At 45.7% G+C, this 20,117-nt stretch overlaps 3 protein-coding genes across 3 annotated transcripts in view; 2 read left to right on the top strand and 1 right to left on the bottom strand.

The window, feature by feature from the left end:
* Positions 1–2,120, top strand: part of SIMC1 (SUMO interacting motifs containing 1) — a gene marked incomplete at both ends in the record, with an annotated part of 99,537 nt that extends 97,417 nt beyond the window's left edge. The window contains one exon of the mRNA XM_079703452.1: positions 1,858–2,120. Within this exon, the coding sequence (XP_079559578.1) occupies positions 1,858–2,120 (263 nt within the window). The remainder of the gene's footprint in view (positions 1–1,857) is intronic.
* Positions 2,121–4,027: 1,907 nt separating this feature from the next.
* Positions 4,028–16,605, bottom strand: KIAA1191 (the record flags this gene model as incomplete). The annotated part of the gene is made up of 9 exons (XM_079703353.1): positions 16,508–16,605; positions 15,328–15,440; positions 14,998–15,084; positions 12,345–12,523; positions 8,872–8,992; positions 6,627–6,751; positions 4,681–4,787; positions 4,346–4,488; positions 4,028–4,236 (listed from the first exon to the last, which is right to left on the bottom strand). The coding sequence occupies exons 3-9, from the start codon at positions 15,023–15,025 to the stop codon at positions 4,028–4,030; spliced, it is 912 nt and encodes a 303-aa protein (XP_079559479.1). The 5' UTR covers positions 15,026–15,084; positions 15,328–15,440; positions 16,508–16,605.
* A 1,496-nt stretch (positions 16,606–18,101) lies between these two features.
* LOC307052076 (uncharacterized protein) lies at positions 18,102–18,782 on the top strand (the record flags this gene model as incomplete). The annotated part of the gene is made up of 1 exon (XM_079702843.1): positions 18,102–18,782. One exon carries the CDS (start codon positions 18,102–18,104, stop codon positions 18,780–18,782), a length of 681 nt encoding a protein of 226 aa, XP_079558969.1.
* Between the last annotated feature and the right edge of the window lie 1,335 nt (positions 18,783–20,117).

The raw sequence follows: 20,117 nt of genomic DNA, 5'->3' as shown, positions 1-20,117 counted from the left end.
TGTCACTGCAGCTAGACCGTCAGTCCATGAGGGCTGGGCCCAAGGCTCTGATCCCACTGCATCCCCGGAGTCTAGCCCAGTTCCAGACAGAGTAGGTGCTCACTGTAAATGTTTGTTGACTGAATGTTGAAAGGGCCCTGTAATGACATCTCAAGGCAGCTTCACCTCCTATGTTTCCAGACTTTTTGGATACTCTACAGTGTATTTATTGTACTTTCTTTTCAGTTTATTCTATGTTTCCCAAATTTCTGGACACTGTAGTTCAGTCCTTCTAATAACCCCGTTAATGAAGGTGCCATTACCCCCATTTTATAAATGAGATAGAGAAAATGATACTGTTGTGGCCTCTGGCACACCTGGGAGTCAGAAGGGCTGCAGGGCTCTTCTCACTTCATTTGCCTTATATGTAACCTTGAGCTCCTGTCCCTCAATTCCACACACTTCCAGAACCTTGTTGGGACTGAGTTATGGATTTGGGATGAGATACCTTTAGACCTTTGTACTTTCCCCCAGTATTTTATTTTTGGACTTACAGAAAAGTTTAAAGCATAGTACGACACACACCCATATAACCTTTACCTTGATTCATAAGCTGTTAACATTTTGCCACATTTGGTTTATCTATTGATCCATCTATATGCTTTTTTCTTTTTCTTTTTTTTGCTGAACCAGTTAAGAGTAAGTTGCACTGTCATAATCCTTCATGCTTAAATACTTCAGCTTAAGAATACGAATATTCCCCTACATAACAACTATTCATCATCCCACTCTTTTTATCCTTGATTGAATATTATCTAATATGTGCCAATAATATCCTTTATAGGTGTTCAGTTTTGCTTTGGGCCAGGATTCAGTCAAACATCACACATTGTACTTGGTTGTTATGCTCTTCAGTCTCCTGTCATCTAACACAGCTCCCAGCCTTTACTTGTCTCTCGTAATATGTACATTTTTGAAGAGTCCAGGGCAGTTATTTTGTGGAATGCCCCACAACTGGGGTAGTCTAGTTATTCTCTGGTGATCAGCAAGAACATGGAAGAGATGAGGATGTACACCCCTTTCCCAGTACGTGACATCAGAGGCAGAGCCTTGGGCCCAGCCCTCATGGACTGACGGTCTAGCTGCAGTGACAGTGCCTGACAGTGAACAAGCCAACAAAAACAATTACAGTTTTGGTGAGTGCAACCCAATAAATAAATCAGGTGCTGTGATGAAGAGGAACACTGGGGAAATGAGGGAAGCAGCTCACCCTAGTCAGGGAGGGCCTCTTAGCTGAGTCCCAAAGGATGAGAAGGAGGTAAGCATGCAAAGGTCTAGGGGAAAAGCAGTCCAGGTAGAGAGAACAAGTGCAAATGCCATGATGCAGGAAGAGCTTGTTTCAAGAACTGGAGGTAAGATCCGGGTGGTAAGAAGGAGAGCAGGACTAGAGGAGGCTGGCAGGCAGGCTGGGCCACAGAACAATGTGGAGTTTGGCCTCAACGCAAAGGCAAGTATCTGGAGGGTTTTAAGCAGGGAAATGTGCTCTATTTCACTCTGCTACTGGGGGAGAACAGTCACAGGGGACAAAAGCCTTTGAGTAGAATTTGATTTTCTTAAAGCATGTACTACTCTGAAAAAAATAAAAATGACTTTGAAATACATTTTTTAATACGTAAAACTTGAGGTCCAGAGAGAACCAAGAACAATGGACTGGAAATGGAGTTACCACAGGTACTCACATGCCCTTTGACTTGTATCCTCGTAACTCATCAACAAGTCTTTGCCTAGACCCTACCTACCAAAATTGGACATCTTCCCAAGTCATAAAGGAATAAAAAGCAGTTCAGAACAGTTGCGCTGACTCTTTCCCTCTTGCAGAGCACTTACGGAGTTCAGTGATCGATCGAAAAGACTTAATCATCAAAAGGATTAAGCCCAAGCCCCAGCAAGGAGATGACATCACAGTGGTGGACGTGGAGAAACAGATCGAGGCCTTCCGCAGCCGCCTGGTCCAGATGCTGGGGGAGCCGCTCGTCCCGCAGCTCCAAGACAAGGTGCACCTGTTGAAGCTCCTGCTTTTCTATGCCGCAGACCTGAACCCCGACACAGACGCCTCTCCACAGGCCTGGAGCAGACCCTGAGGTCCTTCTAAGCACTGAACGCCAAAAATACCTCCTGAACTCCATCTCAAACTACTTGGAAGTTCTAAAAGTATAAAAAGTAGTTTAAAATCTTACAGGACCAAACCTATCTTATTTATCTGTAAGCTATAATAACTTTGTTTAGTAAATATCTTTTTTTTTTATAATCCTATCCTAGCCTGTTCTCAGATATGTCTTAAATATATAAGGTGTATATATTTTTTAATAAATTATTTATCTATACTTTTTTTGAAACAGGTAATACTATATGCACTATATGTTTAACATTTCAAGATGTGAAAAAAGAATCCGTGTGCTGAACAAATTCTAGACATCAATGTTATGTCATTCAAGGTACTGACAACCTGTTTCGAAAGAGAGACATATTTGTTTCTCCCTAATGGAAAATAAACATCCTATATTGGACCTGTGATATTGCCTATGAATTTGACTTTGTGGCCAGTCTGTCAAGATCTAATGTAATGAAGGGGGTAGAAACAAAAAGGTTGAGTGTGTTACAAAAAATTTGATGTTAAAAGCATACAGTAAAAAGGCAATGGTTTTTCAAAATACCAAGTTTATCACGCTTCGGTTTCATGACTGCGAGCAGGCAGAATGGAATAACTACCCTTAACAGAACCAAAAAAAGTTCCATCCACATTTGAGAAAGTAGTAAGGATTTTTATTGTCAAAACAAGAGATACAAGCATAACAGAAGACACAAATAAATTAACTGTTCTGATCATTTTAGACTCCAGGGCATCTCTGTGGGAAGGTCAGCTCAGCTCCTTGTGTAGCCACCATACTGTCTAAAGCAAAAGACAGCAGGAATTTGAGACAGTGTTCAAGACAATGATTGAACATGTACACAGTGAGGAGAAATGAAAAGGTGGTTCCCCTCGTCCCTTTCCTCAGTGAGGTACGTGTTTATAAAGGTATGAGGCTCATTTGGGGGGAAAATGATTGCATACAGAGAATTTTTTAATTCTTCCACCTCCCAAGAAAAACTTTTTCAGGCCCTGGCCTGAACAAGAAACTCAAAACAGGGTGACATTAGTTTCGTATGAACCGCAAGACTATACTCGAACTGCAGTTGCCGCCTCCTTTAAGAAAGTTTAACATCCATTTATCTATACCAAACCAGTAGACTGGATTTTCTCCCTTAGGAAGTTTTCAACCAAATGGGAGTTAAATTAATCTCACTTTAAAGTGCAACAAAGGATATGTAAGGCTAGTGTTTGTTCTGTGACACACAAAAGAGAAGTATCCCTCCAACAGCACTGGCCCAAGAGGTACTACAGTAAGAACTGGCTGCAGGACAAAGTGATCCATGAGGTCTACCAAAAAGCAAGGAGATTCCGGTTTCAGCAGAAAACAGACAGGATCCCTGCCAAGGCTGGCTCTTAACTATACCCAGATCTCAAACAGATCCTGGGTCCCCATAACTGACAAGGCTGGAGCACACAGTGTCAGCACAGCCAAGATGGCCAAAGTTGTCTAAACTAGTCAGTGAACGCCTCTACGCCATGATTTGTCCAGGCGCACATGGACAGTGGTAAAGGAATCAAGAAGCCTTGGTTTTGGAACAACACAAATATTATTTACCTAGTAAGTAATGATCAAAGTTCTTGTGTAGGGTAAATGATACAAAAATAGTTAATGAGGTCCCCATACATCACTGCTGAGGTTTAGTCTAACTTTAAATTAAAGCAGTACAAAATGGCTTCTTCCACACAAGGACAAGCTTTGCACTAATGTTTCTCAAAAACCAATTATGTCTCCAGCTCTAGCCTCAGTTTGAGAGATTTTTAAAAAGAGAAAACAAAACTTTTCCTATGTCAGAGCCAAGGTAAAGGGGAGCTGGGCTCAAGACACCTCTATCCAGAGTCCCTGGAACAGAAAGAGCTCTAGAAGCCAGTGGGTGTGAGAACATTCAAGTCCCGCGGTTTTAGATTGTGGGCCCGCGGCAGCTGTTTCTTCCCTTCTATCACTGGGGTGTCCATTTTGGGTGGCTTGAACACTGCTGGATCCTCGGCCATTCGGGTGGCCTGCGTGCGAATCAGTTCCATTGGAGAAGGCTTCTGGGCTCCTTTGTAGGCCTGGATGGCAAAACCTCCTACAGAAGTAAACCACAGAGTAAGCGATTTCAAAATTAGTAAGCAGCTACCAACGTACATGGTAAAATGCCCGCCACACTGCTCTCTTTTGTGAAGGGGCTGCCTTACCTGAATCAGACTTCTGGAGGGATCTTGGTCCAAAGAGGCTCCATTTATCTGCCGAGCTTCTGTCTTTTTCCCCGCTTCCAGAATCCATGGTGCTAAGATTGGGGCCAGGTAAGGCTGTGGAAGAACCAGAAGTGAACCAGCCTCTGGAAGAGAAAGAATGAAATGGTAACACATCCTCTTCCTACACCTCTAGAAGTGTCCCACGCCAAGACTAGGGACTGTCAGCTCCCCCTCCTGGCTCGGAAGCCACAGGCTGACCTCCCAGCGTTGGACGTGGCACTAGCTTTGCTTTAGCCCACAGCTGCTGGGGGGTGGGGGTCGCAGGAAGGGCTCACCTGGGCTTCTGCTTAGGGGACGAGTGGGGGCTGCTGCTTGGGGTGGACTGGGTGGAGGCCGGCTGCTTCTCCTCTCTTGTTATCTCTCCGCTCTGGAGCTTTAGTTTCTGCTCAGATGGGTAAGAAGAGAGGCTTTTTAAAAATCACAGCAAATACAAAACAGCTAAGTTTGGGTATAAACAACCTGGTTCACACTAACTTCAGGCAAAAGGAAACATTAATAGGTGGAATAGTTTGGGATTATAGGAAGATATTCCTTTGATTCTGCCATACTAGATAGAGTTCCATCTTTTAAAAAAATGTATTCATTCTACAGCATATCTCGAACATCTCTGAACTAATTCCACACCAGAGCTTTCGACTGTCCCACACTGACCAGCCAATAAGTAGACGAGCCAGAACCCCGGTGGTGGGCCTTCCTCAACTGCCCTCTTTGCCGCCACCACGCACACCCCGCCATCCCCAGCCTCTCAGTGCCAAGACTCGGCCGCTAACCCCTCCAGCTAAATGCTCCCTCTGTGCGGCCCTTCCTTCCCATAACCAGGCACTCCGGCTGCCCTCAGCGTTGTAAACAGACATCTAACAGACAGACCAGCAGTCTAGCAGGGGAGACAAGCCTACTTCTCACTGCTCCTAGGCCAAGGCTTCCATACGGTCTCCGTACTCTGTGTCTAGTACACCAATGCTCAGCCCAGGCTATACTTCAAACAAATGACCGTGATGAATTTTCTCAACACGCAACATATCAAGTTACGTGAGCTGGCATTTCAGCCATCCTCATGTTCTACTCCTATGGCCAAGATGTAGAAGGTGGGCCAGATTCAGTTCCACCATTAAATGGAATTCAGACTGACACCTACCCTGGAAAGTTCTCAGTGTCAAAGGCTGACAGTGCCCCTCTCCGGAAGGATCTGTCTTGTCTGAGAGCTTAAGCTGGACTTGGTGTCAACTTGGTGCCAACCCTGAGCCGCCACAGCAGTGGTTTTAAGTTTAGTGTGCAAACATCATCTGGGATGCTCATTACAAAATGCAGCCATCCACAACGTCTCATATCCCTGCCCACAGGCCACTAACCCCCAACTATTCCTCCTCCATGTATTGTATATCATGATCCTCCTTGTGAGCCCCTCAGGAGCCAGATTCTCAGGCAACTCTGGAATATGGAGAAAAACCAACAGGAAATAGGGCATCAGGAGACTTGATTTCAGGTACTGTGACTGGTTAAATACATAACCCTGGACCTCAGTTTCTTCATTTATAAAACATGGATAATAGTATCTATGTCAGAGGAGTAATAAGAAGATGAAGTGAGTATGAGTGCTTGATAAATCTTAAAAGCACTATTAAGTATAAAGTGATATTCCCTGAAAGAAAATCATTTGAAACTATTTTATTTTATTCATACAATTATTTGGTCATTATTAACCTTATTGAAAATTCTCCATTCGTTCCAATTTTAAAAATGAAAGCAAAAACATTCCAATTCTATATTTATTTTAATTTTTTAAAAATTAAACATAGAGCATAACATTCCTTTCTAGCCAGCGTTACCTCTGTTGAGGTTGCCTGACTCCCATTTCTCGCCCTCAGAGTCGATCACCCTGGTACACAGTGACCCACGTTGGCTTTGTTGTTCATAACGTGCTCACACATATCACCTGTGTAAGCTCGGAATCTCATCTGACCCTCCGAAACAGAAGTAAGGGGAACAGTAAGCTTTATAGATGGGTAAGCAGAAACTACGAGGCTAAGAGCCCGGGAGCTTTCAGCTAGAAAGTGCGACCACAAGGGGGACTAAACCTGCTCTAAATTCCTCCCTCAAGCCTCTTTCCACCACTCTCCACACCCCCAACTAGCTGAGCTGGTAACTTCAAAACCACAGCCACACCTCAAGCTGTGAATGATGAGGGTTTTGTTTTTTAAAAGCTCCTAAGAAACAAGCTTACGTGGAGTGCTTCTGCCACTCGAAGGTACTTGGTCTCCTCGGTGGTGAGGCCCTTGTGGGGTGTGTAGCCAGCATCTCTCAGCCCTGCCTGTTGCTCAAAACGCTGAATGCTCTCCTGGGTCTGTTCTGGGAACAGAGGAGATGACAGTCATGCCCATCCCCCTCTCCCATCACAAACTGGGGGAGATGAACACAGATACCCACTGTTCTCCCCGGGAGCAAGAGCATACACACTGGCCATCCGAGAAGGAGAGTTCTCCCAGACAGGCATCGTAGCAGGAATTCTGAACCTCACATGAAGCCTAAGCAGAAAGAAGCCTTCCCTTACACCAAGCTGAAGAGCAGGTTACTCCTAAAGGGACAGCCTGATAACCTCCAGGGAAACACTCCTTACCTTCCTCTCTAGGACATTTTCTTTGTATTCAGAAATGCAACATGGAGAAGGCAGCTGACATTCAGAAACAGTGCAAGTTCTCCAAATATAAAGTTTCCTCAGAGATACTCACCACCCTCTTTACGATCTTCACCAAAGAGAAATGGGCCACATTTAGGCCAGATGGCACCAAAGTAGCAGTTGGATCCAAACCAGAGAGAATGTGCCTTAAACTAACCAAGGTCTACTGATCCAATGTTTCCTGTGTGTAAAACTGCCCACCACAGTGCCTGGCACAGCAAGCACACTCAACTCACTATCAGGGCAGTCTGACCCGATTATCTTGTCATCAATGTCAGTTACACCTGGGAATGACTGACAGTGGAATTTTTGCTTAATCTGTACACACACTATGTAATACACCCCCATGTACAAGAATGTGGCAGCTGAGGACCAAAAGTCCAGATGCCAGATGTCCTTTATGACTTAGTCATTCCCCTTCTAAGGGACTAGTTTATTTCTAACAGAAATAGAAGCAAAGGAAACACACACACACACACACACACACACTAAATGTATAAAGGTGTTTTCCAGTCTTGCCAGGTAGTCACTTGAAAATTTTAAAAGCAGGAAAGGATTTAATGAATACAGTACCTGGTATTTAAAATACCAGGATTTTAAATGCAGCTTTTTTTTTTAATTTATGACTACAGCAACATGAAAAGTTCATCGTAATATTAATTGAAAAAAAAAAGATAGAATGGTTTGTCTATTATATCTGTAATTATATAAAAATATGCATATATGTGGAAATGACTAAGCCAAATAAGTATCTGAGTGATAGTAATATATACTGGGGCGCTATAATGTTCTATACTGTTAGTAGACTCTATTTTCAATAAAGAAGTTACACTGTTCTAAAAGAACAATGACTAAGCTTCCTAACACTGCCAGGACACATTCTCAAGCTTGCAAAATACAAGCAATAGTTGCTGATTCAAACAGTGCATTTATGTGTGAATAAGAAAAAGTCCAAGTAAGAGTTTGGACTTTTGGTTACTGGGTGAGTTCTTCAGGAATTGCCCAAGACTAACTGATGCCCTCCAGAGCAGATAAACAAGGGCTTCCAACATCAAAACTGAGCCAACTAAAGAGAACCTCTATGTGCCCTGCCCCTGGCAGAGGCTGCCGCTGACAAGCAGAGCTGTATATCTAATAATTGTTAACTTCCCACTAGAAGCAACTAGAAGGGCCCTCCGGAATCAACAAGTTTAGTTAACTTGTAAGATTTTTTTTAATTCAAGCTCTCGTTTCCAGTCTTATCAGGACCACAAATCACACATTCTTAAGACCAAAGACACTTGAGGCACCAATCTTGCCTCAAGATCCAGGAAGAGGAACAACTTTGAGCCATTTAATTTAAAAAAATAAGCGCAGGGGCGGTGGGAGATGTCTCAGTGTGTCTCCTTCTCCAGCAGAGCTTGAGACAGTATCAGCAGCCGCTCATGGCCACTGAGCACTGGTGCCATCTAATCCTCCCCTCCACCTGCCGGCCAGATTCCCCACCTCACGGAGGAGGGAACAGCCTCAATAGTTAAGCAACTTGCCCAAGGTCACGCTGATGGATATGGGAAAATAAGGCTGTAGCAACGAAGCAGCGGGAGTGCACCTAAATCAACTGAGATGCTTAACGTTGGGCAAGTCTTCCACCTAAATGGAGCTTCAACATTGGTGATGACTCAGCATCTAGACTGACCTCTGCCAGGCTGGGTTAGGACAGGTTAAGGCAAGTGTGTCTGCAGAACCCCCCCAGCTAGTTGTAGGAAGCCTAAACTCTTCCCCGCCCCCAGTTATGAGAGCGCAGAGTGCTTACTTGTGATCAGAGAACTCATGATGACATGGGTAGCTTTAGCCTTCACCACGGGGACCTTGTCCGCACCATCAATGGCCGATGGCAGGGCACGGGATGAGACGCTGGCCTCTCCTTCCTCCACCTGTTCAAGAGGGGCAAGGAGGCACCTGAGCCAGACAAGGGAGTCACACGCCTCAACTTACTCCTCTGGGAGTAATCAGATACAGGAGAAAATATGTGAAGGGGGGCTTGGTTGTCCACACCCAATTAGATATGTATTATCCATAGTGACAAAAGATATGACATTATACGAATAGCCTGTATTTATAAAAGTGGGAGAGCCAGAGTTTGAAGCTCTGAGCTCTATTATCTTTCCAGACTATGTCTGTCCAAAACACACTATGCCCCTAAGGATACAGAAGAAACAACTATTACTAAGCATTGACCGTGTACCAAGCACCATGCCTGCTTTTGCTTAATTAATCACTGCATTCGCTAAGTGGTTCTCAAATTTTGCCAAGCACCAGAATCCCGTGGAGGGCTTGTTAAACAGACTGCTGGGCCCCAACCCAGAGCTGATTCAGTAGGTAGGGCTCAAGAATTTTGTTTCTAACAAATTACCAAGTGATGCTGATGCTGTTGGTCCCTGAGACCACACTTCGAGGACCACTGCTCTAAGGGTTCAATAACAGTCTTTTAAAACAAACCAGAAAGTCTACGTAGCTCCTCAGCTTTAACATGAGAGGGCTGGAGCACGCTGCCTTCCTTAATCTAAACACCTGACACCGTGCTCAGGACTAACTGGAAGCAGTGGACTGGGTTTACTCTTTGTTCTCTACTTCTCCAAAGGAATTGAGAAGAAAGATGGTCAGAAAGGAGGGGAGTAGAAGGAAGTATTGAAATGTTGTATCCCTGTTACAAAACAGGATTTAAACTCTTCAGCTGTGACCTTACTCGAGCAAAACTTGAACCTCTGCTTTCTCACTTGTAAGACGGCTGACGATTGGGACATGGATGCCTAGGGCATGGATGGTTAGAACAAACAAAAGAATGCATGTAATGAGTCAAGTTGAGCTCTCCTTAGAAAGGCCAGTTGTTCCAAACTGTCAGCTGTTCCAGCTGGGACACAGCAGAAAACTGGAAGCCCATTCTTTGCCTAGAGAAGCAAGCGGCAGCCTTCATAAATGAAGAGGGTGGTGGGCTGCCCTCCCAAGCGCTATCAGGAGCCTTGCTTCTTTTCTGCTCCAGTCCCTTGAGTCTGCTGCTTTGGCATCACAGGCAGCTAATGGGGTCCTTTCCCCTTAGTACTGCCAATACTTTTTAAACAAAATGTTCCCACCTCGGGCTTTCCTGGTGGCGCAGTGGAGTGGTTGAGAGTCCGCCTGCCGATGCAGGGGACACGGGTTCGTGCCCCGGTCCGGGAGGATTCCACATGCCGTGGAGCGGCTAGGCCCGTAAGCCATGGCTGCTGAGCCTGCGCATCTGGAGCCTGTGCTTCACAACGGGAGAGGCCACAACAGTGAGAGGCCCGCGGACGGCAAAAAAAAAAAAAAAAAAAAGGTAAAGTTTCCACCTCAACAACTGACTGGGTCAGATTTCAGTAGATAACTGATATAGGGAACTTCCCCCAGAGCTGTAGTGGACACTTTCATAGCAAGGAGCGCCCTGTTCTGAGAGCTTAATGGAGGGGGGCGGGGTGGGGGTGGGGAGGCGGGAGGGACACTACACTTATTAGAAAGGAAGGATCACATACAGCTCTGCCAAGGGAAGGTAAGCCGGGAGCCAGGAGTCACAACATCAGCTCCACACCGAATATGTGCCAGGCCTTTCAGTCCTCTTTTTTTTTTTAAAATAAATTTATTTATTTTATTTATTTATTTTTGGCTGCGTTGGGTCTTCGTTGCTGCACGCGGGCTTCCTCTAGTTGCGGCTAGCAGGGGCTACTCTTTGTTGCAGTGCACGGGCTTCCCATTGCGGTGGCTTCTCTTGTTGCGGAGCACGGGCTCTAGGTGCGTGGGCTCAGTAGTTGTAGCTCTCAGGCTCTAGAGTGCAGGCTCCGTAGTTGTGGCGCACGGGCTTAGTTGCTCCATGGCATGCGGGATCTTCCCAGACCAGGGCTCGAACCCGTGTCCACTGCAATGGCAGGCGGATTCTTAACCACTGCGCCACCAGGGAAGTCCCTCCAGTCCTCTTTTATTTAATCCCCACGGCACCTCCATGACAAAGTATTTTCATCTCTCACACAGAGACACTGTGGCTCAGGGGTGAAGCCCAAGCTCACAGCTGGTGCACAGACTGTTAGGTGGCTCACACCCAGATCTGCTAAGACAGCTGCTTACTGGTACTTGCTGTCAGGACCTATCTGTCACACAGCTCAAAGTGCAGCGCAACTATAGCTGCAGCTTAAAAGGATTCATCTGAACTGGGTGGGCCTAGCTTATTCAGGCAACAGGACCACCTTTCTGGCATTCTTGGTGGTTGGAAAGTCAGAGGCGAGAGAGACACAGTCCCTGCAGTCAGGAAGCACAGGCTTCAGAAACAAGCCTGCAACAAGCATGTCAGAACCCATGAAGCCCAACTGCGCAAAAGGGCTGGAGAGCAGATCAGTGTGTAACGAGGTACGTGTGTACATGTGTGTGCATGTCAGGAGGGCCTTACAAAGGAGGCAGCTCTCACATAGGATGGCAGTGGGAAAGGGCATCTGAGGCAGGAGGAACAGCATGAGGAAAAGCACAGCATATGTTCAGGAAAGAGCCAATTTTTCATCACTCAATGAGCATCTTTTTGCAATCTACTTTATGCCAAGTCCTCTGCTAGATACTGTAGATGGAGTACGAATCAGACATGGCCCCTGCCCCCAGGAAGCTAATGGAGGGCAATGAAGTAACACAGGGATTGTAACAGGGGTCCACAGTACACTGGAGACCTCAAAAGGAGGGGTGATAGTCTTACTGGGAGGACGGACGAATATCACAGAAGAGATGGTTGAGCTAAGACTTAAAGGATGCCATCTGTCAGGCAGATGAAGTACGAGGACAGGATGGGGGCTGTGAACATTCCAGGCAATCGGAGCAGCGAGAAGCAAAGACTTAGTGGCATCAAATACCCTATTAAGTACAAGAAATCTTAGGTAACTTGCGTGGTTGGATCACGGTGGGTGGGGGGTGGATTCGGAGGGGAGGGAACGCAGACAGGACCTGGACCATGCAGAGCCAGACTAAGACTAAGGAGCTTGGATTTAATACTGTGGAAACGAGGGTGGGGAGGACGGGGAGCAGAGGGGATGGGGAGGTTGTGTTTCAGGTAGAAGACACAGCCATTCTAGTTTTGAATTAAAAAGGAAAAAGGCCTACCAACTCTACAGAAAACATAACATATATAGGGATTGGTGGCTGCCCAATTCTATGGGTGTCAGGAGCTGCTGACAGCTTCTGGAGCAGAGGAAGGAGAACGAAGGGGTTGGGCCTGCCGACGCAGTCAGCGGGGTCAGATACCTTGGCGAGGTGCTGATACTTGCGCTCTGGAATCACTGGCTTCCAGGGGATGCTGCCCATGTCCGATGGAGGAGGAGTCATGGGCGTAGGGTCCTCGAGGGCATCATCATAGCTGAATGCCCGGCGGTACATCCCGATGGGCAGGGACATCTTGCCTAGAGGCCCACTAGGCTCAAGAGCTAAGAACAGACACACCTGTCAGGATGGGCTCATCAGCTGAACATACCAGTAGCTTTAAATTAATCTGTAGGCAGGAAAGCTCTGAAACACTCTTATTCTGGGACAGAACAAGAATAGCTTGTTCTGGAAGAGCTAATCCAGTCAAGGTAAGGTAACTACAAATTCCTTCCTCTCTGCCTCACATTGGATTCTCCACTTAACCCACACAGCAGCCCTAATCCATTCTTATGGATTAGGAAACCAAAGTTCAATTTCAATTTACCTGAGCAAGGTCACATAACTTCAAAGTGCAGTAAGGAATCAAAACCCAAACCAATCTGATTTCAAAGCTTGTATTCTTTAGGCCACAGAAGCCCGTGGCAATCCCAAGACTCTCAACTCAGGCAAAACTGAGGATATGCAGTCTTGGGAATTCCCTGGCAGTCTAGTGGTTAGGACTCCACGCTTTCACTGCTGAGGGCCAGGGTTCAATCTCTGGTTGGGGGAACTAAAATCCCACAAGCCTCGTGGCCAAAAAAAACCCATGAAATCTTGTTCCCAGTTTATACATGAGGAAATGAGGCCCAGAGATGGCAAATCCTCTGTCTTTACTACCTCACCTAAGAAAACAAGAGCACCATGACAAGAAATATGTCAAATAATATGCTGTCCAGCAGCATCTAGAACAGTTTCGAATGTTCTATATGACTTAAATGGCAGAGCCAATTTCCATCACAGAAACTACTGACAATGGTTCTCACAAAGCACTGCCAGCTGATCCTGCCATTTCTGTCCACCGGAACGGACTGGCGGAATGCCCCAGTGACGCAGGCTCCCCACCTCAAGGGCACACTCAGCTCTGCCAGACCAGGGAGCAAAGTTCATTTTGTTTGTTTGCTGATCCTTTCAGAGCAGAACTAACGTCCAGATCCTGCCTTCAGTGTGACATTATCCTGTTGCTATAATTACACAATCACACTCTCCAAGACATCAACCTGTTTGGCAACAAGTCCAAAACCAGCAAAGACATTCCATGTAAACAACAAGAGGGCCAAGCAGTTACCATTACTATTATGATTAATAACAATTACTAACAAAACCATAGAAACAGAAAGAGGATTAGTAGTTGCCAGGACCTGGGGGGAGGGAGGAGCCACAGGAGTGACTACTAAAGGGACAAGGTTTTCTTTTGGAGGTGAGGAAGATGTTCTGGAATTAGACAGTGGTGATGGTTGCACAACCTTGTGAATATACTAAAAATCACTATACTGTTCATTTTAAATGGCTGAATTGTATGGTATGTGAATTATCTCAATTAAAACAAGCAAATAATAATTACCAAGTACCCTTCCTTGCCAGGAACTTACACCCCTCATCTTTCCTAATCCTCATTAAGCAGATATTCTTCCCCTTTTCCAGCTCAGGAAACTGAGGCATATATCTTAAGCAACACCCCTCTAGCAAGCGTGAGGTGGGGGCTGGAACACAGATCTCAACCAGCTCTCACACCTGCCACGCAACACTCCATGCTCCCCACACTACAAGCATTAACCTAATGCATGCAACCCTGCGGCCAGGATGCTTACAGGGAGTTTACAGTCATCACGACAATGAAAGACAAACTAAAACACAAGTTGATGAAGTTAGAGACTAGAGATGGATCCTTATCGGGAGACACAAGGGAGACTCCTATGACTCCACTTAATTTGGGAGCAATTTCAGAAACATCTTAAAGACTCATCCCAAGAGCCATCCCTATAGTCTTCCTAAGAATAATAATAAAGTCGGCTAATATTTACTAGGAGATAAATTCCCACAAATAGAGACCAAAAAATTTTCTGGGCAGTAAATGTATATTCATCTTTAACTCACATTTTCATGTATTTTACATTTGATCTTCACAGCAAACCTGAGAGACAGGCAGTATCATCTATACTTTACTGAGAATCAAAAATTGAGTGATTCAGATTTTAAAAATCACTAGCCCTTCCCACTAAAACAGTCCAAGGAGGAATCAATGACTTCACTAACCCAGAAATTATCACCCTGTGCAGACCCAGGACTCACTAAATGTTGCAGTGAGCATTTTCATGACTAAGTTCAATGTGCCTTGAAATCAGGCTGGTGCCTTTTTGCCCAAACTTTCATTCCTCCCACCCTCCTATCTCTTCCTCACAAAAAAAGGGGGTGAGTTTAATCATTTTGGTTTAAGAACTACACAGTTTATTCTAAATTTTTATTTGATACACAGGAAAGTGACAAATCTGTCATACCCTTAAGTGAAATAACTGTTTTCTTTCAAGTTAGATTTTTGGGTTCACACCCTGGCTGGGTGGTTAATAAGATAATATTTAAATGATGCCAATCTATTAAGTCTAAATACTCTCCTGGTGGCAGAGAGTTACTATTAATATGTGGTTCAGAAAAAGTAGTTTCTGTCTAGCTCAAAATGTTAAGGGCAAAACATAACTTTACCAAAAAGAATTAGGTTTACCAGGCACTTCTGGTTGTCTCGAAGCCATTGAAAGACTGGGATCCAGGTGCTTTTTCTATACAGAATTCAGAGTTGAGTCCCTGCCACCTAATAAAAACAACAAAGGGCATTTTCTTACAGTGAACACCAAAGAATAGCTCCAATGCTGTTCTTTTGACAGGCACACAGAGTTTTATGGCTTGGTTACAAGGTTGAAACACGCACAAAAGAGGGACAAACATGCCGAGGGAGAAAAAAAAGAATAAAGTCAAAGGTCTCACTGTACCTGTCACTGATCTTAACACCTGTGATATGACAAAGACACCATACACAGTGAAACGGTCACCTTACCAGAGTGAAATGATGTGACGATTATGCTGACAGACAGATATTAATGAAGAACATTGCTCAGCTGCTGCAAGTTAGCAAAGCTGCTCGGGAAGAGTCCATCCATTCCAGAGGTTCTGAGAACGACAAACAACCAGCATTGGCGCAGCCCTTCAGAGTCTGCCAAACACCTTCCTGTACTTTCATGTATTCCCTGTAACAACCTTGCAAGAGATACTATACTCATTTCGTTTTTAAATAAGTTAGGGCTCAGGGTCCAAATAACCTGACCCACAGCAAGGGACTAGGGAACCACAGTGGGTAAATTCATTCCTTGCTGCTAGTACTGACTGATATTCATAAGGGTTTTATACAACACTTATCTTGTGTTTTACCCCTTGCAGCAACCCTTGCAAAGCAGGCATTGTTTACCCTCAATTTAAAGAAAGGAAACTAAAAAGCAGAAGTGATTTGTCCAAGGTTACAGACAAGTGGCCTATCTGTAAGGCAGGTAGCTTCATCTCCATTTTACAGGGGAGTTCAAACAAAGCTCCGAGAAAGCCAAATTACTTGCTTTTCAGCTTGCTACACTCCCCGCTCTATCCTGATGAAGCTCAGAAGGCAAAATCGTTAGTTCCTCATTAAACAGTATCGCAGAAACCAAAGTCGGCCATCCTCGGGGTCCAGGCAGCATTCCGACCCGACACCTCCCCTTCCACTTCCCAGTTCCCGTCCCCTCCCCCCTCCCCCGCAGAGCTCTGACTTCTCCTTCACAAGATACAGGACAATGCCACCAGGATGTGAGACGCCTCTTCCACCCGGCGAGGTTAAGAAAGATTAAGGCGATTAGGGCCAGGGCCTGGCACAAGCCTAAAGTTCCCCGGGGCAAGTCAAGTAGGAGGCTTGGGAGGTAAGGGCGAGAAATGGAGGGTCCGGGACAAGGCCGGCCTGGTAAAGTAGAGGCGAAGCCCGGTGCCGGGGCTGCGGGGGCATCATCACAGAGAAAACCCACGGGGGGACCCCAGAAGGCGGGGCGAGAGATGCACGGAGCGGTCCGGCAAAGATCTGAGCCTGAGTAAGGGCAGAGGAGAGAGACACCACGAGGGCCCGGGCCAGGGCCTCGATGGAGGGGACGGGGGCACGCCCCTCCTTACCGGCGGAGGACCGAGCCCCAAGGAGGGTCCGGTCCGGCTCATCTGGTTACCTGTTTTTCCGCCGCCGCGGAGCCGCCTGCGGCCCGAGCTCCGGCACTAAAGAGGCTCCGAGGACCCACGTCTCTCGAGAGGCTGTGGCGCATTCGGGATCCAAGCCATGGTGTGAGCGGCGCTGTGCCCGTGGCGACACAGAAGGCCCCAGACACCAAACAGGGAGGGACCACAGGCTGCCGGCCCACAACCTTCCCGATAAAGTCTCCAGCGGCCTAGTGATTTCACGCGAGATTTGGTGGGGGTGGGCTCGATGCATGCTGGGAGTTGTAGTCCATGGTCGGGAAAGCCCCAGGATCTTAGCTGCACTGCGGGTTGGTGGGGCCAGAGCTCCGTGTGTGGAAACTGCCAGCTCCCAGACGAAAAGCTACCTTTGACTAGCATTCTATGCCTGGGTCTGTGACAGGCTGAGGGCAGATGGAGGTGGCATAGTAAAGTGACACCCTCAAACCCGTTTCACGGAGGGGAAGTTGAGGCTCGGAGAGATGCAAAGGCACTTTGACTAAGAAGAGATGAAGTGAGCAGGGACCCTCTTCCAGGAACAGCTGGGTTAGGCAGGGTTCATACTAGTAGCAGAACCAAAAGGGGAAGCAAATAGCACCTGCCTCTGCTAGGTAAGGTGGTCGTAACATTATTTCCCTTTTACACTAAGGAAAGTGACACTTGGAGAGGTGCCAGCTCAACTGTCATACCCTGAAGACTTCTTTTTTCCTTAAAGGGTTGAGGAAGTAAACGAAGTTGAAAAACAATCTATCCACATGTCCAAAGCTTGCCATCAAGGCTCATTTCAAGAGGGCTATAGGGGCTTGGGGCTGGGTTTGACTTTTAGATTTCAGCATTTGACCATTGGCCAGGCCTACTGGCGGAACTGAGAGGCTTTCTTCATGCACCTTTAAACTTGAATATGCCAGTAATTAGAGTCTTTTCTAAATTCTGTGATTAGCTTATAAATAGCACAATTACATTGCAGTGTGGGTTTTTTTTTTTTTTCATGTTAAAAGTGTTACTTCGGGGCTTCCCTGGTGGCACAGTGGTTAAGAATCCGCCTGCCAATGCAGGGGACACGGATTCAAGCCCTGGTCCGGGAAGATCCCACATGCTGCGGATCAAATAAGTCCGTGTGCCACAACTACTGAGCCTGCTCTCTAGAGCCCGTGAGCCACAACTACTAAAGCCCGCGCACCTAGAGCCCGTGCTCCACAACAAGAGAAGCCACCGCAATGAGAAGCCGGCACACCACAGCAAAGAGCAGCTCCTGCTCGCTGTAACTAGAGAAAGCCTGCACGCAGCAACGAAGACCCAACGCAGCCAAAAATTAATTAATTAGTTAATTAAAATAGATTCTCAAAAAAAAAGTGTTTCTTTGTAAATTTGCAACTTTTAAAATATGCCATAATTTTTGCCCTCTGTGGGAACAAAGCTGACACCTTGCCCTCCTCCATCACAAGGAAGGCATACACATCACATCTTAGTCAGAAGGGGAGGAAAGAGCACTTAGCACCTTTATATAAATTGCAAGACAGGATCACCTTGTTTCAGTCTTATCCCCAAATTAATGAAAACTGAAGCCTTACGAGATCCTGTGAAAGCAAAATGGAGGGGTGTGTGTCTAACCTAATGGTCTGCAACCTGGCCTACAGCGGGAAGCTGGAGGAGTTGAAGGAGAGGATCCTGGCCGATAAATCCCTGGCCACTAGGACTGACCAGGACAGCAGAGCTGCCTTGCATTGGGCATGCTCAGCCAGACATACAGAAATTGTTGAATTCTTGCTGCAACTTGGAGTGCCAGTGAATGATAAAGATGATGCAGGTTGGTCTCCTCTTCATATTGCTGCTTCCGCTGGCTGGGATGAGATTGTAAAAGCTCTTCTGGGAAAAGGTGCTCAAGTGAATGCTGTCAATCAAAATGGCTGTACTCCCCTACATTATGCAGCTTCCAAAAACAGGCATGAGATTGCTGTCATGTTACTGGAAAGCAGGGCTAATCCAGACGCTAAGGACCATTATGAGGCTATAGCAATGCACCGGGCAGCAGCCAAGGGTAACTTGAAGATGATTCATATTCTTCTGTACTACAAAGCTTCCACAAACATCCAAGACACTGAGGGTAACACTCCTCTACACTTAGCCTGTGATGAGGAGAGAGTGGAAGTAGCAAAACTGCTGGTGTCCCAAGGACCAAGTACTTACATTGAGAATAAAGAAGAAAAGACACCCCTGCAAGTGGCCAAAGGTGGTCTGGGTTTAATACTCAAGAGAATGGTGGAAAGTTAAGCAGCTTGGATTTACTCTTACTTTGTATGTTTTGTGGTTGTCCCCTAATGCCCTGGAAACTAATGTACTTGTGCACAAGACGTCATCTATGAATGATGAAGTTTTTTCATCTTCCAAGTCTTATAAACATGTTGACTATTGTTCCTGCTGAGCTATTTTTTTTCTTAGCTTACAACTTGCTTTCCAGGCATTGAATAACAATAATAATAATTGAGATTGTTCTACTGTTGTATATTATTCTGTATTGAATCTTGGTTAACTTTGAGTAAGTGATTCTGTGGCTGTTATGAGTCTTCAGCACCCTGCCATGCACCCTCTATCCCCCTCTGAGGCAGAACAACCCCAATAGCACCAGGCCAACTGTTTTGCCAAATGTTTCTAGGTGGATTCTAGAATGTTCTTCCATACAGTTGAAACACATCGTAACTCGTTTTTCAAGCCCACTCAGAGGCCTATGCCAAATATTTCTGTTTTTTCCAACAGTATGGTTTAATTTGTTTTTGTTATAGGAGGAATACTTGTATATTGTGAGGACGAAATTTTCAGTTCAGAGGGCAGGCATGCTATCCAAGTTTGGCATTCATAAACACTAAAATAATGAAAAATAATAGCCTGTGTACCAATGTATGTTTTTAATGATGAGCTATTTCCCTCCAAAATAAAGTGTATTGTTTTACGCAGGCCTCTCGCTGTTGTGGCCTCTCCCGTTGCGGAGCACAGGCTCCGGACGCGCAGGCTCAGCGGCCATGGCGCACGGGCCCAGCTGCTCCGCGGTATGTGGGATCTTCCCGGACCTGCATCGGCAGGTGGACTCTCAACCACTGCGCCACCAGGGAAGGCCAAGTGTATTGTTTCTAAAAAGGAAGTTTTAAAGTACCTATATTAAGTCATCCTGTATTGAAAAGAATGTCAAGCTTGTTATCATGATGTGTAACAAAAATGTGTTTTGATTTGTATTTCAGAAACTAAAAAAGTAAAACGTTGAGAGAAAAAAAAAAAAAAACTGAAGCCTTTCCTGGAAGTTACTGACTCTAAGACAACTTTATCCCTGACTCTTGTGATACTGATGTCTGAAGCTGTGACATGATGTTGGCAGATAGTAGCCGTTGGAGAAAATTGCTGTTTTCCCCAAAGAGCAGACTAGTTATAAACTTTTAGCCTTTGCAAGCTTACAGGGTTTTCCCCTTTAAATGGGTGTTGTATTTTTTATTTAGGGAGCTTATTCTTCTAAAGCCTGGACTTCCTTCGAACGCTTCTTTGTAAGTAAACTACTTTTCTAAATGGTCTGGTTGCATAGCTAAAGAGGATTCAGTCGCAGCTGAATCCATGAGGCCC

The sequence above is a fragment of the Hyperoodon ampullatus genome (assembly GCF_949752795.1).
Source record: "Hyperoodon ampullatus genome assembly, chromosome: 4".
In the NCBI taxonomy this organism is placed as follows: Eukaryota; Metazoa; Chordata; class Mammalia; order Artiodactyla; family Ziphiidae; genus Hyperoodon; species Hyperoodon ampullatus.
Note: the sequence above shows the minus strand (reverse complement) of the source record. Positions and strands in the feature narration are given on the sequence as shown.